The following is a 12,629-nucleotide window of genomic DNA, read 5'->3' on the forward strand; positions in this document are numbered from 1 at the left end:
AACCTAGGGTCCTAGAGATCGGGGGTAAGTTTACAGCAAGGAAGGCTTACTCTTGGTAGAGTAAGGTCACATTAGAGAATATTTAAGCAAACTGGACATACACAAGGCCGTGGGTGCTGACATGAGGCACCCATGTGTGCTGAGGGAGCTGCCTGATGTCATTGAGAGGCCACTTACTGTCTCTGAATGGTCATGGAGACTGGGAGGTGTGCCTCAGTGCTGGAGGAAAGAAAACATCAATTCTGTCTTCAAGAAAGCAGGAGTAAGTGTGCAGGGAGCTATCAGCCACACAGCCTTACCTCAATCCCTCTGAGTTAGTAGAAAAGCTGCTGGTCATGGAAACCATTTCCAGGCACACTTGAAGGACAAGAAGTGGTTCAGGAGTCACCAGCATGGATTCACACAGGAGAAGTTATGCTATGCATGACCATGTTACTAACTTCATACAATTAAACAGCTGGCTTGGTAGATGGTGGGAGAGCAGTGGATATTATCTACGCTTTTGGTGTCCCTTAAATCCTTACAGAGCAGTTGAAGAAGCATGGGCTGGATGAGGCAAGAGTGGAGTGGGTTGAAAACTGAATGGCTGGGCTTAGAGGGTGGTGCTCAGCGACATGAAGTGTATCTGGAGGCCAGTTATTAATGGTGTATCCCAGGGGCAACACTGGGTCCAAGTGATGATCTTGATAATGGGGAAGAATATCCACAGTAGGCTTGCTGATAATGCAAGACTGGGCGAAGCAGCTGATACACCAGAGGGTTGTGCTGACATCCAGAGGGGCCTTGACAGGCTGGCAAAATGGAGGGACGGGAGCCTCGTGAAGCTCAAAGTGCAAAGTCCTGCATCTGGGGAGGAGTAACCTCAGGTATATGGGGTACATGCTGAGGGCTGGCAGGCTGCAAAGCAGCTGTGCAGAAAAGGCCTTTGGGGATCTTCAGGAACACCAAGTCAAACACAAGCCAGCAATGTGCTCTGGTGGAAAAGGTGGTGAATGTTACCCTGGGCTGCATTAGGAGTGTTACCAACAGGTCAAGGGAGGTGATCCTTGCCCTCTCCTCAGGACTGGTGAGGCGACATCTGGAGTACTGTGTCCAGTCTAGGCTTCCCTGTACAAGAGAGACATGGACATACTGGAGAGAGTGTAGTAGTTCTGCCTGTGGTACCAGCCCAGCTGCTGGTACCCAGACACACACCTGTGTCGGCTGCCACCATCACAGACACATGGGCCCCTATGGTGGAGGTGCTGCTACAGTTGCTGGCACCAACAGCTACTCAATCTGGTTATCCCGGTGCTGCACCCAGATCACGGATCCTCCGTGGTCTGACTCCAGTTGCTGACACCCAGACAGCCATATACACCCACACTCACCCCCAGAATGCAGAGTCCCCTCACCCATGGGAAAAATTAGAAAAGAATTTAACGAGAGGACAGACTGCACCAATTGGATGCAAGTGCAGCAACTATTTATATGTGACTGTGTCTGTTCACCTCCTTACCCCTCTGTTTTCCTACACTTTTTCCTCACTATATCCCTATTCCCCTGAACATCTCATAATAAACCCTTGAAATCCCAAAGCACATTTCTCCTGCATTCTATAATGTCTTTTGCCCAGGGACATGCCTAGAAAATGTGTCTGTTTGGATTAAGTAATTGGAGTTCAAACCTGCCTTGGGGCCTCTGTTCTCCCCTGTGCTTGTGGAGATGGGTCTTTGATGGGTTAATGTCTCCTGTGATAGGCTGGGGAGGTGCAGGAACAGGGGGTTATTTGGGTCCCCAGCTGCCATTGCCTCTCTGTGGGAGTGCAGTGGAGCATAACCTAACGGTTTGTGGCATGAATCTTTTGTGTCCATAAGCACTGAAGATGTGAATTGTTTTTTCCACTAGTGGTTAAAAGGATCTTTAAAAACCAACAAAGTACGTCAGTCATAAGTTGCTAAAAGCAACTTAGCCTAGAAGCTGTTCCTGTTATATCCAAATTTACTATCAGGGATCTGTATTGTAATAATATGTGAAGGAGATCTGAAAATCAAATGAAACCTGAGAGATGATTGAATGTCACTTTAGGACTGTATATCAGGAAGGAGTTTACTCAGCAGAGACTGTGTTGTAACTATTCAGTTGTCCAAAGCATCAGTTTGATATAAAATCATGTTTACCAGACAAAACTAGGCAATTGTCTTAGTCTCCATCTTGATACTTTGATGGCTCATGTTTTGTTATTCAGGGCAACACTGAAAATCTGTATTAAAGACTGCAGTTTTATTCCTTTAAAAGACTGTGTGTATGTGGAGGCATTCCTGCAGGCTTCATAAGCTGGCTCCTTGTTCTGTTTCATAGTCTGTTCTTCATTTTCGTCACGTAACAATCTCATTTCAGTGTCTGAAATGAAACTTACTATTTTAAATGGACCAGAAACTTCATTCAATCTTACATGTGATTTGGTTATGGTAGCTAATATTAACAACTGCTTCTTAACTTAGGAAATCTCACTTTCAGAAAATGAATTATTTCCATGCAAAACAATAATTTTTTTGTATGTAACACTTTTTTTTTCCCTTTTTAACAGGCACAACAAAAGAAGGAAGTTCTATGTAGATACCCGATGCCACCCTCAAACCATAGCAGTGGTCCAGACTAGAGCAAAGTAATGTTTTCTCCATTTTCCACTGTATATCTTTGCTTACAGGAAATCATTTGTCATCTGTGCCTCTTTACTATATACCTAATAAAGTTATGTTTTCTTTGCAAAATAGAATGAAAGATCTGTCAACATTTGGTATTTGTTCTACTTTTACATTCAAATGCAACTGCAAAGTAATTAAAGACATTTAAAAAGAGACTAAACATCTGATCAAAAGAAAATATTTAATTTTCTCCTTAAGTTGTTTGCACAAATAAATCCATTTGGTTATTGAATTCAGTCTTGTCATTTTTTAACTGGGAAATTATTTACCCTAGATAACAAAACTTCTCTTTTAATGAAAGCTTAATCCAATTTAAGTGTACAGTTTAAAGTAACATTCTTCTAAAAATATTACTTGATTTTCAAAGCTAAACATGCTAGAGCACCGAAGTGTTGATAGCCAGTAGCTTATGCATCTTCTGCTCTGCTTTTCTCCATATTTCTGATGATACCAAATGCAATTGTTCTTCAGTACTATATACTATGTCATGAAAATTTCTCAGTGCTTAGTGCTTCAAAGCAGGTTCAACTCTTTGTATGTTAAAGAAAAGTTTGTCCAGGAAAAAGTCATATTAAATATCACTCCAAGGCAGGAAGTGGTTTGAACACGATGTCTTCTGCATGTTTTTGTTTTCCAGTTACACGGGTGTTATTACTGAGCTCAAATTACCCCATGAAATGGATTTCAGTGGAAAGGATGTTAGTGGAGTATTGTTTCAGTATCCAGACACTGAAGGGAAGGTGGAAGACTTCTCTGAACTTGTTGAAAGAGCTCATCATAATGGGGTAAAATAGCTTTTATTGATCTCACAGATTTCAATCTGATGTATCAAACAGCCATATTCATAGAAAGTTACGTGAGATACCATCTAAAGTATTACACTCCGTTCTGTTAAGTTGATAACCACTACAACCATAGCATTTCAGCTCAGTGCTGGTGATGTGGAACTGTTTGAAGTCATATCCTGTTCAAAATTAGCTGCCATGCAAATACCATACCTTCAGAAAAGAGGCTAACTTCTTTGTGTACTTCTGTTCCCAGGCTCTCACCTGCTGTGCTACAGATCTTCTAGCTCTCTGTATTCTGAAGCCCCCTGGGGAGTTCGGGGTAGATGTTGTCCTGGGTAACTCTCAGAGGTTTGGCGTGCCGCTCTGCTACGGGGGACCTCATGCCGCATTCTTTGCTGTCAAAGAAAATCTAGTGAGAATGATGCCAGGCAGAATGGTGGGTGTTACAAGGTAAGTGCTCCCTTCACCTTTAGTGTCTTTGGGGGAAATCGAAATGAAACACAATATGACATACTGTGCATATTTTAACGTGCTAGAAACCCTAAAAAAGGACTTGTTTTGATGCTTGGATTGGCAAGGGCCCTTTCAGTTATCTTGTACAGCCTTGCTGGATGGGTTATTTTTGTGTACAAATTCACCATGCTCTTACTTGATACCATTCGAAAAGACGCTGCCTTTTCAGTGTTTGTTCAAATTAAGTTCTGGATAACTATTCAGTTAAAACAGATGCAATAATCTGTGGCATTTTAAGGCAAATACCAAGTTTTGGTGTTGTGTGCTTAGAAAACTCACTGTGTGCTCTACTGGACCAGACACATTTGCCAGGCATGATATAAATTCGAGTCTAGAGGCTTTAGTCTCACTCTCTGATATCACAGCTGTCCTGACTTAGGCTTTGTTCTCTCCAGTCTCTAAAGATAGATAACTAGTTTCAGGTTAGCATGTATAGAGTCCAATGTCTTAAATTACTGTAATTTTAAAGTAACAGAAGCAACATTTTCACTTGTGATTTAGAGATGCAAATGGAAAGGAAGTGTACCGACTTGCTTTGCAAACACGAGAACAGCATATCAGGAGGGATAAAGCTACCAGCAATATCTGCACGGCACAGGTAATGTGTCATGGTTTATTTTCGGTGGTAGAAAGTGTCAAGTTAAACCATAAGATTATAGTCCTAACATCACTGTAATTTACGTTAGCTTTTTTTTTGGAAGTTTTTCCTAGAAAAATCAAGAACACTGAAATATTCTGCTCTTTGTGCATTTGAGTCCTTTAAAAAATGGAACCCTGCTTGAAAAATAGGGTATTAATATCTGTTTCCTTAATAAAGACTTTAACCTTGAATTCGTGCAGTGTCCTGAGTCTGTCTGTCTCACAGGTTGAACACCACTGAGCAGTGCTGTGTTTGTTATGAATGAGACAGATTTCTTGGTAAAATGGTGGAGACTTATAATGATCTGAAATTACCCACTCAAGGGAAAACAAAAAAAATAATCCATTTTTAAATTCTAAGCCTACATCTTCAAATTGTCACAACTGATATTTATATCTATGAGATTTGATGCAAAAACATAACATCAACAGAAAGCTATCTTCGCAGGAAAATACCATGGTTAAGTAATTATCCAAAACTGTTATCTTCAGCACGCCTCTACAGACCTTCAGCCAGACAAGTTAATTATTTTTTCTGTCAATGCTTTGCTCATGAGTTTACTGTTGTGCCAGATTTCCAGGAGGGATTACTAATATTAAAATGAGCTTAGTTATTTAGCATTCATGAACTATTCCATAAGTATTTCATACTAATCCTAAACAATGAGTTTCCCATGACACTGGCTTTACTTGAGAGTCTTCAAACTTCTTTGTTGCAGTGGCTGAATTTAAATGCAACTGCTGACACAGTTGCATTTCAAGCAATTGAATTTAGAATCAGTGCTTAGAGTTTCATGAAAGTATTTTGTCTTTCCTGCCTTTTAGCTTGGCCACACTTAAGCAAGTATAACATCAACTAAGGATATGTGGTTGTCCCTGGGTGTTAAAGAAAATTTCCAGTAAACTTAAGATGAAGTAATCTTTTATAATCATAACAGTAATCGTAATAGTAACAATGTTCTAAACTGTATTTGGATGGTAGGCTCTTCTGGCTAACATGGCAGCCATGTTTGGTGTATACCATGGGTCTGATGGCTTAAGGCATATTGCAATACGAGTACACAATGCTACTCGAATCTTGGCTGAAGGTGAGTAATGTTAGCAGAAACTCTTCTTAAATTCTTATACATTCTTAAATAGTACCTCTTCTTACAAGATTCTATTTGCCAGCTAGTGTGTATTCTCTAGAACACTAGAGAGAACTTTTTAAAACAAAATTCACAGCTAATGTTTTTGTGTACTTCTGATAATGATGTCCAAGAATTAGGTATCTACGTGATATAAGCTTGCAAGCATTACTTCTGTTTCCTTGAGAAACTAACAGATGATGGCAGTCTTTAGATGGTAAGCTTCAGTGCAGTTTTCCAGCTGCAAGCTCTGTAGTTTGCTTACTGGGCCGTCCTAGTTTACACACAGAACTCTGCACAGAGTATTGATAACATAGCAAAAATAAGCAATAAGTTAGATTAAAGAAATACCAACATTTCATTAAGTTCGGTGGGGTATCATACCTGCTATGAACACTGAAATTCCAAAGTTTGATAGCTGATCAAAAGCACAGAACCTGTAGCAGAAAATGACGATTGGAACTGGACTATGTGGTCTGGTAGTTTTTCTTGCTGGCATGACTATCATTGCTGTCAGAAGGAATTACACAGAACCAGAATACTGGAGTTGAGGAATGATTGCCACAATTATCTATGCTTTGTTTGCCAGCTTAACTGGAAGACCTTTTGCTGCTGTGAAAAACACGTGGACACTAAACTTTATTATGCAAGCTCCATGATGCTTAATACCCATTTATATAATAATAGGGTTTTTTACACACTTGTGATTTTGTCCCTATTGTATTTATATACTAATTCTGCTACTATATATTACAAATGTGATGTATAAGAAGGATCTTCACTGGATTCAATCTGCATTATTTATTAGGTGTGAATCTGATTTAGATGCATTGCGCACACAGTGATATTTCACTAAAAAACTGGCGATTTTGCTGCTCTGTGCACAAGGAGAATATTTTGGTTTATTATGTAAAAGCATTTACTTATGAAATTGGTAGTGTTGATATGCAAGTCCTGTGTAAGCAATACAGTATGCAGCTAATGGAATTAACTTACTGTTCCTTATAGGTCTCATGCGAGCTGGTCATAAACTGCATCATGATCTGTTCTTCGATACCTTGATGATCACATGTGGATGCCCAGTCAAAGAGGTTTTGGACAGGGCAGCTCTTAGAAAGATAAATTTTCGGATTTATAGTGGTGGCAGAGTAAGCAACTCCCTAAATCTTTCAGGAATTTTGTAGTATTACTTTTTCTGCATAAAGTCTCTGGTGATTACATGTGCTAAACAGAACAAAATTATTTAAAACTTCTTGTAATTGGCTCAGATATGTCAGTCAGTTATAAACATCATTTAGAGAATGAAGAAGTTTGGTGATGTACTGAATTTCCAGCAATAATCATTGCTTTTTTATTTTATTTCTTGCCCATTTAAAAGGTTCTGTAATTGTTTCATTGCCTATTTAAAAGATTCTGTAATTGTAATTAATTCTGTAATTCTAGCCCACTAAGGGCTAGAGCAGAGGGACTCTAAAACTTAGGGGTGAAATAAAGATGACCTCTAGAATTCAAGTCCTGTGGCAGAGTTCAAAGACAGATTGAAATGTAAACCACATTCTGGTAGGCACTTGGGACTTTAGCCAAGATCTAACATGTTCTGGAAAATGCTGGGGGATAGTCTAACAAAATGGGCAATGGAAACAGAAATGTTAGAAGTGAGGTCACAAGTCTTGAAGCTTGTGAGATATATGGCTTGGATGGTTTAGCAGCAGAAAGGTAGGAACTGGAAAATTTTGTGTAAATAAAATTAGTCTATGTATCTGTTCCATAAAACAAAGCGACATTCACTTATTGGGTAGGTAGATTTTTTTCATTTTTCCATTTTTTTTTTCCCCTGTGTTTCTGGAATAATTTCTCTCAACCAGAACAAATATACTGTGTCTGGAATTAAAAGCTCTCAGTAATTATTGTTGCTTTTGTCCATAGCTTGGCGTATCACTGGATGAAACTGTAAATGAGAAAGACCTGGATGACATATTATGGATTTTTGGTTGCGAGTCTTCAGCTGTAAGTAAATAATAGGTTACACAGACCTAATTATTTGAATACTTCAGAAGTTTAGTGAAAAGCAGAACTGCTCTTGGCACGGTGGGTGTCTATATGATGTCCATTTGTTAAATACAGAGAATTTCAGATGTCTAAAGAAAGAGCATGAAATCATGATTTATGTAAAATCACATTTTCTTATTGTGATGCAGTCCTTTCAGTCAACTTGGACACCTTGCATTTAAGCTGTTACTTTTCTTGTGGGGGTTAGGACATGGTGGTCAATTATTTCTCTCCTACTGGAAATTTTGTTGCACGTCATTAGTAATTAACAGCAATACTACCAAAGTGAGGACTACTAAGACATCTGTACCCAGTTTTAATATAATGCTGTTACCATGATAGGTATATACAGGTGTGTATACTAATAAAGTGAAGGGTTTTTACCTAAGCAGCTGATTAAATCTGAGGGTAAGGTGATAGTATAAGCTGGTTCTGATGGCAATTGATTGCGAAACAAGAAATTTCCATTGAAGTACTTGACTCCATGTTTCTTTGTGTCAAAGGAGCTGATTGCTGAGGGTATGGGCGAGGAAACGAAAGGCATCCTTAGCACCCCGCTTAAGAGAACTTCTAAGTTCTTGACACATCAGGTTTTCAACAGGTTTGTGAAATTGCTGCATATCTGATATTTTAATGGAATCTGAAAGTATCTCTCTACAAAAGTCAGACTTTTCAACTGGAGTCAATTGAGGACAATTTTGTGGCTGTCACAAAATTACTCTCAAATAATGTATACAGTCACTCATTACTCTCAAATAATGTATTTAGTAGCAATTTGTTTTAAATGAGCAAAGCAGTAGTCATGGTCACATGCGGGATGTATTTTTTTCGTAGTTTGCTACATTGTACAAGCTATTATTTTAGGACACAGTATCAGCAGGCTTACTAGAGCCCTTACAGTTCATATTTACTGATGATAGCTTTTTGAGCAAATGATAATGGGCATTTTTCATCCACGTTTCTAGTAGCAAGCATAAAGTACCAATTTGGGAAGAAGTGCCTCGTATACCTTAAAAGTTATCCCCAGTCTTAATTTCTTTTCTATGGAATTCCTATGCTAAAGCACAGATCAACTATCTGGTATAGCTAATCTGCTTGCCTTAACACCACATTTTGTGTTCTCCAGCTATCACTCTGAGACAAATATTGTGCGATACATGAAAAGATTAGAAAACAAAGATATTTCCCTTGTTCACAGCATGATTCCTTTGGTAGGTATATACCAAAAAGATTAAAAATTAGTTGCTTACATATTTATGTATTTTGATAAATACTGAAAAATTTCTTTCTATTTCTAGGGATCCTGCACAATGAAGCTCAATAGTTCAGCTGAACTTACAGTAAGTTGCAATGATACTCTTACTTGAGACACACATGAACAAACTATCCAGCCAGTGTCACTGTACAGAAGTAAAAGCAGGTTTTGGTCTAGTACTCTAGCTGAGGAGGCAGTTTTAGGAGTAGCTGAAGTCATCAGGTCCTTTTTCTGCTAGGAAAAAAGCTCTGAAAAGCACAGTAGGAGTGCAAGTACAGGAAGAGAGTGAATGGCTTTGAAGTATCCATTCTGAAAAAATGCAATTTTTGGAATTAGGTAACATGGTCCCATTCCCATATGCAGTGCTGCAGTACCTAATTTCTATCTGCTTTACAAACCTTGCAGTCAAAGTAAGATCTGTAAACGCCTCCTCAGACGAAGTGGGGGTCAGCTGGAACTGGCAATTCATGCGTCTTTGCCAGTGAGCTGTTTCTTAGGATAGCACTCCATTTCCCCAGGTGAGGAGCTGGAGTCCGTGGGTATTTTCATTTTTCTTGCTGATAGCAAATGAAACAGAGCCTTAGCCAGGCTGTCTCTGTAGTAAATGACTTCTGACTCCGAATGAGCTTCCTCTGCTGTGTCTTGATCAGCTTCTCAGTTTTTAGCTTTCACTAGGTTTCCTTTGTCTCCTTTCTCTCACTGCCTTCTCTACATTTTCTCTCTGCTCCCTGTTTGCAGTCTTGTATATTCCCTTCTAAATAAAATGGATAGCAACAAAACTCTGTGAAACAAGCTGTTATGTACTCTTCCATGACTCCTGTCTGTTTCCCCTGTGATCCTACAGCTCTGCATAAGGATAGGTGACCTAGAAGGAAACAGGATTTTTAAGCATCTTCCGAATGTTAAAAAAAAATGTCACTAGAAATCACAGAATCATAGAATTGTTTAGGTTAGAAAGAACCTTTAAGATCTTTGAGTCCAACCATTAACTTAGCACTGCCAAATTCAACTCTAAACAATGTTCTCAAGAGCCATTTTAAATACTTCCATGGATAGTGACTCTACCGCTTCCCTGGGCAGCCTGTTCCAGTGCTTGACAACCCTTTCAGTGAAGTAATTTTTCCTAATATCCAGTCTAAACCTCCCCTGGTGCAACTTGAGGCCATTTTCTCTTGTCCTTTTTCCTGTTCTTTAGGAAAAGAGACCAACACCCACCTCACTACAGCTTCCTTTCAGGCAGTTGTAGAGAGCAACAAGGCCCTTCCTTCTCTTCTCCAGACTAAACAACCCCAGTTCCCTCAGCCACTCCTCATCAGACTTGTGCTCCAGAGCCTTCACCAGCTTCATTGCCTTTCTCTGGACCCGCTCCAGCACCTCAATGTCTCTCTTGTAGTGAGAGGCCCAGAACTGAACACAGGATTCAAGGTGCAGTCTCACTAGTGCCCAGTACAGGGGGATGATCACTGCCCTGGCCCTGCTGGCCACACTATTGCTGATGCAGGCCAGGATGCTGGTGGCTTCTTGGATGCCTGGGCAAAAGCTGGCTCATGTTCAGCCATCTCAACCAACACCCCTAAGTCACCTTTTTATAAAAGAAGATTGGGTTACCCATGCAGGATCTGCCTTTCATAAACTCATGCTGACTGAGCCTGTCACCTGGTTGTTCCATATGTGCTGCATGATGGCAAGCAAGCTGATCTGCTCCATAACCTTCCCTGGCACCATGGGAAGGCTGATATGCCTGTAGTTCCCTGGATCCTCCTTCTGTCCCTTCTTGCATATGGGTATCACATTTGCTCACTTCCAGTCAACTGGGACCTCCCTGTTAGCCACGACTGTTGATAAATGATAGAAAGTGGCTTGGTGAGCACTTCTGCCAGCTCCCTCTGTACTCTTGGGTGGATCCCATCCAGCCCTATAGACTTGTTTGTGTCTAAGGGGCATAGCAGGTCATTGTCCACTTCCCCTTGGATTACAGGTATTTCAGTCTGCGTCCCATCACTGTCTTGCAGCTCAGGGGTCTGTGTTCCTGGAGGAGAAGTGGTCTTACTGTTAACTTATTATTAAAGACTGAGGCAAAGAAGGCACTATGTTTTCCTGACATCCAAAAGAAAAGGATAGAGACTGTCATTAGCCCTCCTTTATTGCTAATGTACTTACATAAACATTTTCATTGTTATTAATGTGGTAGCCAGATTAAGTTCTAGTTTGGCTTTGGCCCTTCTAATTTCATTCTGCATAACTTCGTGACATCCTTGTAATCCTCCTGAGTTGCCTGTCCCTTCTTCCAAAGGTCATAAACTCTCCTTTTCCCCAGTGAGTTCCAGCCAAAGCTCTCTGTTGAGCCAGGGCATGCCCCACAGTAAGGTTGAGAACTTGTCTTACTGCACAAGAAATGTTTGATTTTTAATAGAGCACAGGGCAGCTTCCTTCCTGCAAAGAGTTTAACAACAAAACAGAGCTGTCTGCAGGATTCTCTGTTATAGTACATGGTTATTTTTCCTTTTTTTTTTTTTTTTTTCCCTCCCCTTTTATAGCCTATTTCATGGAAGGAATTTGCCAACATCCACCCTTTTGTGCCTCTGGAGCAAGCTCAAGGGTATCAGCAGCTTTTCCAGGATTTAGAGAAGGACCTATGTGAGATTACTGGCTATGACAAGATCTCCTTCCAACCAAACAGGTAGGAATTTTATTCAGAACATTTGCTCCTTAAGATGATTTAAAAAATTTGCCTCTAAAGAAAACAAACCAGGCAAAAATGGAAGAAGTTTCTAAAATGAAATTTGACAAAGAGAAGCCTTTAATGAAAGGTTATGAAAACAAAACTTGTTTTTTTTTCGAAAGTGCATAACCTTATTTAATCTCATCTCAAAATTTAATGATTTGGTCTTTTCTCCTTTTCCTCCACGTTTTCCTCACTTTGAAGGCTGGTTTCTCTGCCACTGCTTGCTTAAAATAGTGATGTTACTGATATCCTCCTGTAACCTAAATTAAAGCTTTGAAATAGGAATAACCTGTATAAGATGACAACTACAGAATTGTTGAAACTGATATTTGATGCACTAGGAAATATTAGGTTTGACCGAAGAATGCCTAGGATCTGCATGCTCACTGAAATAAATGAAGCAGAGTTGCAGCTTGTTTATATCTGCTAGTAGTTTTGATACAAAATGAGCAGCAAGGACTTATTCTACACTTAAGATGTCACTGAAAGAGTTCTTATGTTTCACTGTGTGCAGTTTACTATGCATTTCAGTATTAGTTTGCCTCCTCGTAGTCAAGCATGTAGTCCCTTGTTAGGTGAAGAAATGGGGATCAACTCAGGCATCAAAAGGTTTTAACATAGTGTAAGCACATATAATTAAATCTTTTTTTTTTCATCTACTGTTGGCAAAGGAGACAAGTGCTGTTAATTAATGCTTGTCCAATTGTAATTTAATCCATGGGATGTGTTTCTCTTAATTTGCTGACACTTGCCTAAAGCCATTGAGTAGGATTAGGTCTGGAGAGTTTTGAATTTTCAGTAGAGAGCTGGCACTTTCTGTTTTATATGCTTGTGTAACATGGTTTG

At 39.7% G+C, this 12,629-nt stretch overlaps 1 protein-coding gene across 1 annotated transcript in view; it reads left to right on the top strand.

Annotated features, from left to right (window-relative positions):
* Nucleotides 1-12,629, top strand: part of GLDC (glycine decarboxylase) — a 41,462-nt gene that overhangs the window by 14,001 nt on the left and 14,832 nt on the right. The window contains exons 5-15 of the mRNA XM_057412124.1: nt 2,570-2,647; nt 3,325-3,472; nt 3,729-3,925; nt 4,490-4,586; nt 5,610-5,715; nt 6,763-6,902; nt 7,681-7,761; nt 8,307-8,404; nt 8,930-9,014; nt 9,102-9,143; nt 11,596-11,738. Coding sequence (XP_057268107.1) covers nt 2,570-2,647; nt 3,325-3,472; nt 3,729-3,925; nt 4,490-4,586; nt 5,610-5,715; nt 6,763-6,902; nt 7,681-7,761; nt 8,307-8,404; nt 8,930-9,014; nt 9,102-9,143; nt 11,596-11,738 — 1,215 coding nt within the window. The remainder of the gene's footprint in view (nt 1-2,569; nt 2,648-3,324; nt 3,473-3,728; nt 3,926-4,489; nt 4,587-5,609; nt 5,716-6,762; nt 6,903-7,680; nt 7,762-8,306; nt 8,405-8,929; nt 9,015-9,101; nt 9,144-11,595; nt 11,739-12,629) is intronic.

This window comes from Pezoporus wallicus, unplaced genomic scaffold, assembly GCF_028554395.1.
Source record: "Pezoporus wallicus isolate ANWC-B61680 ecotype Strahan unplaced genomic scaffold, APGP_CSIRO_Pwel_v1 contig_8119, whole genome shotgun sequence".
NCBI classification, from domain to species: domain Eukaryota; kingdom Metazoa; phylum Chordata; class Aves; order Psittaciformes; family Psittacidae; genus Pezoporus; species Pezoporus wallicus.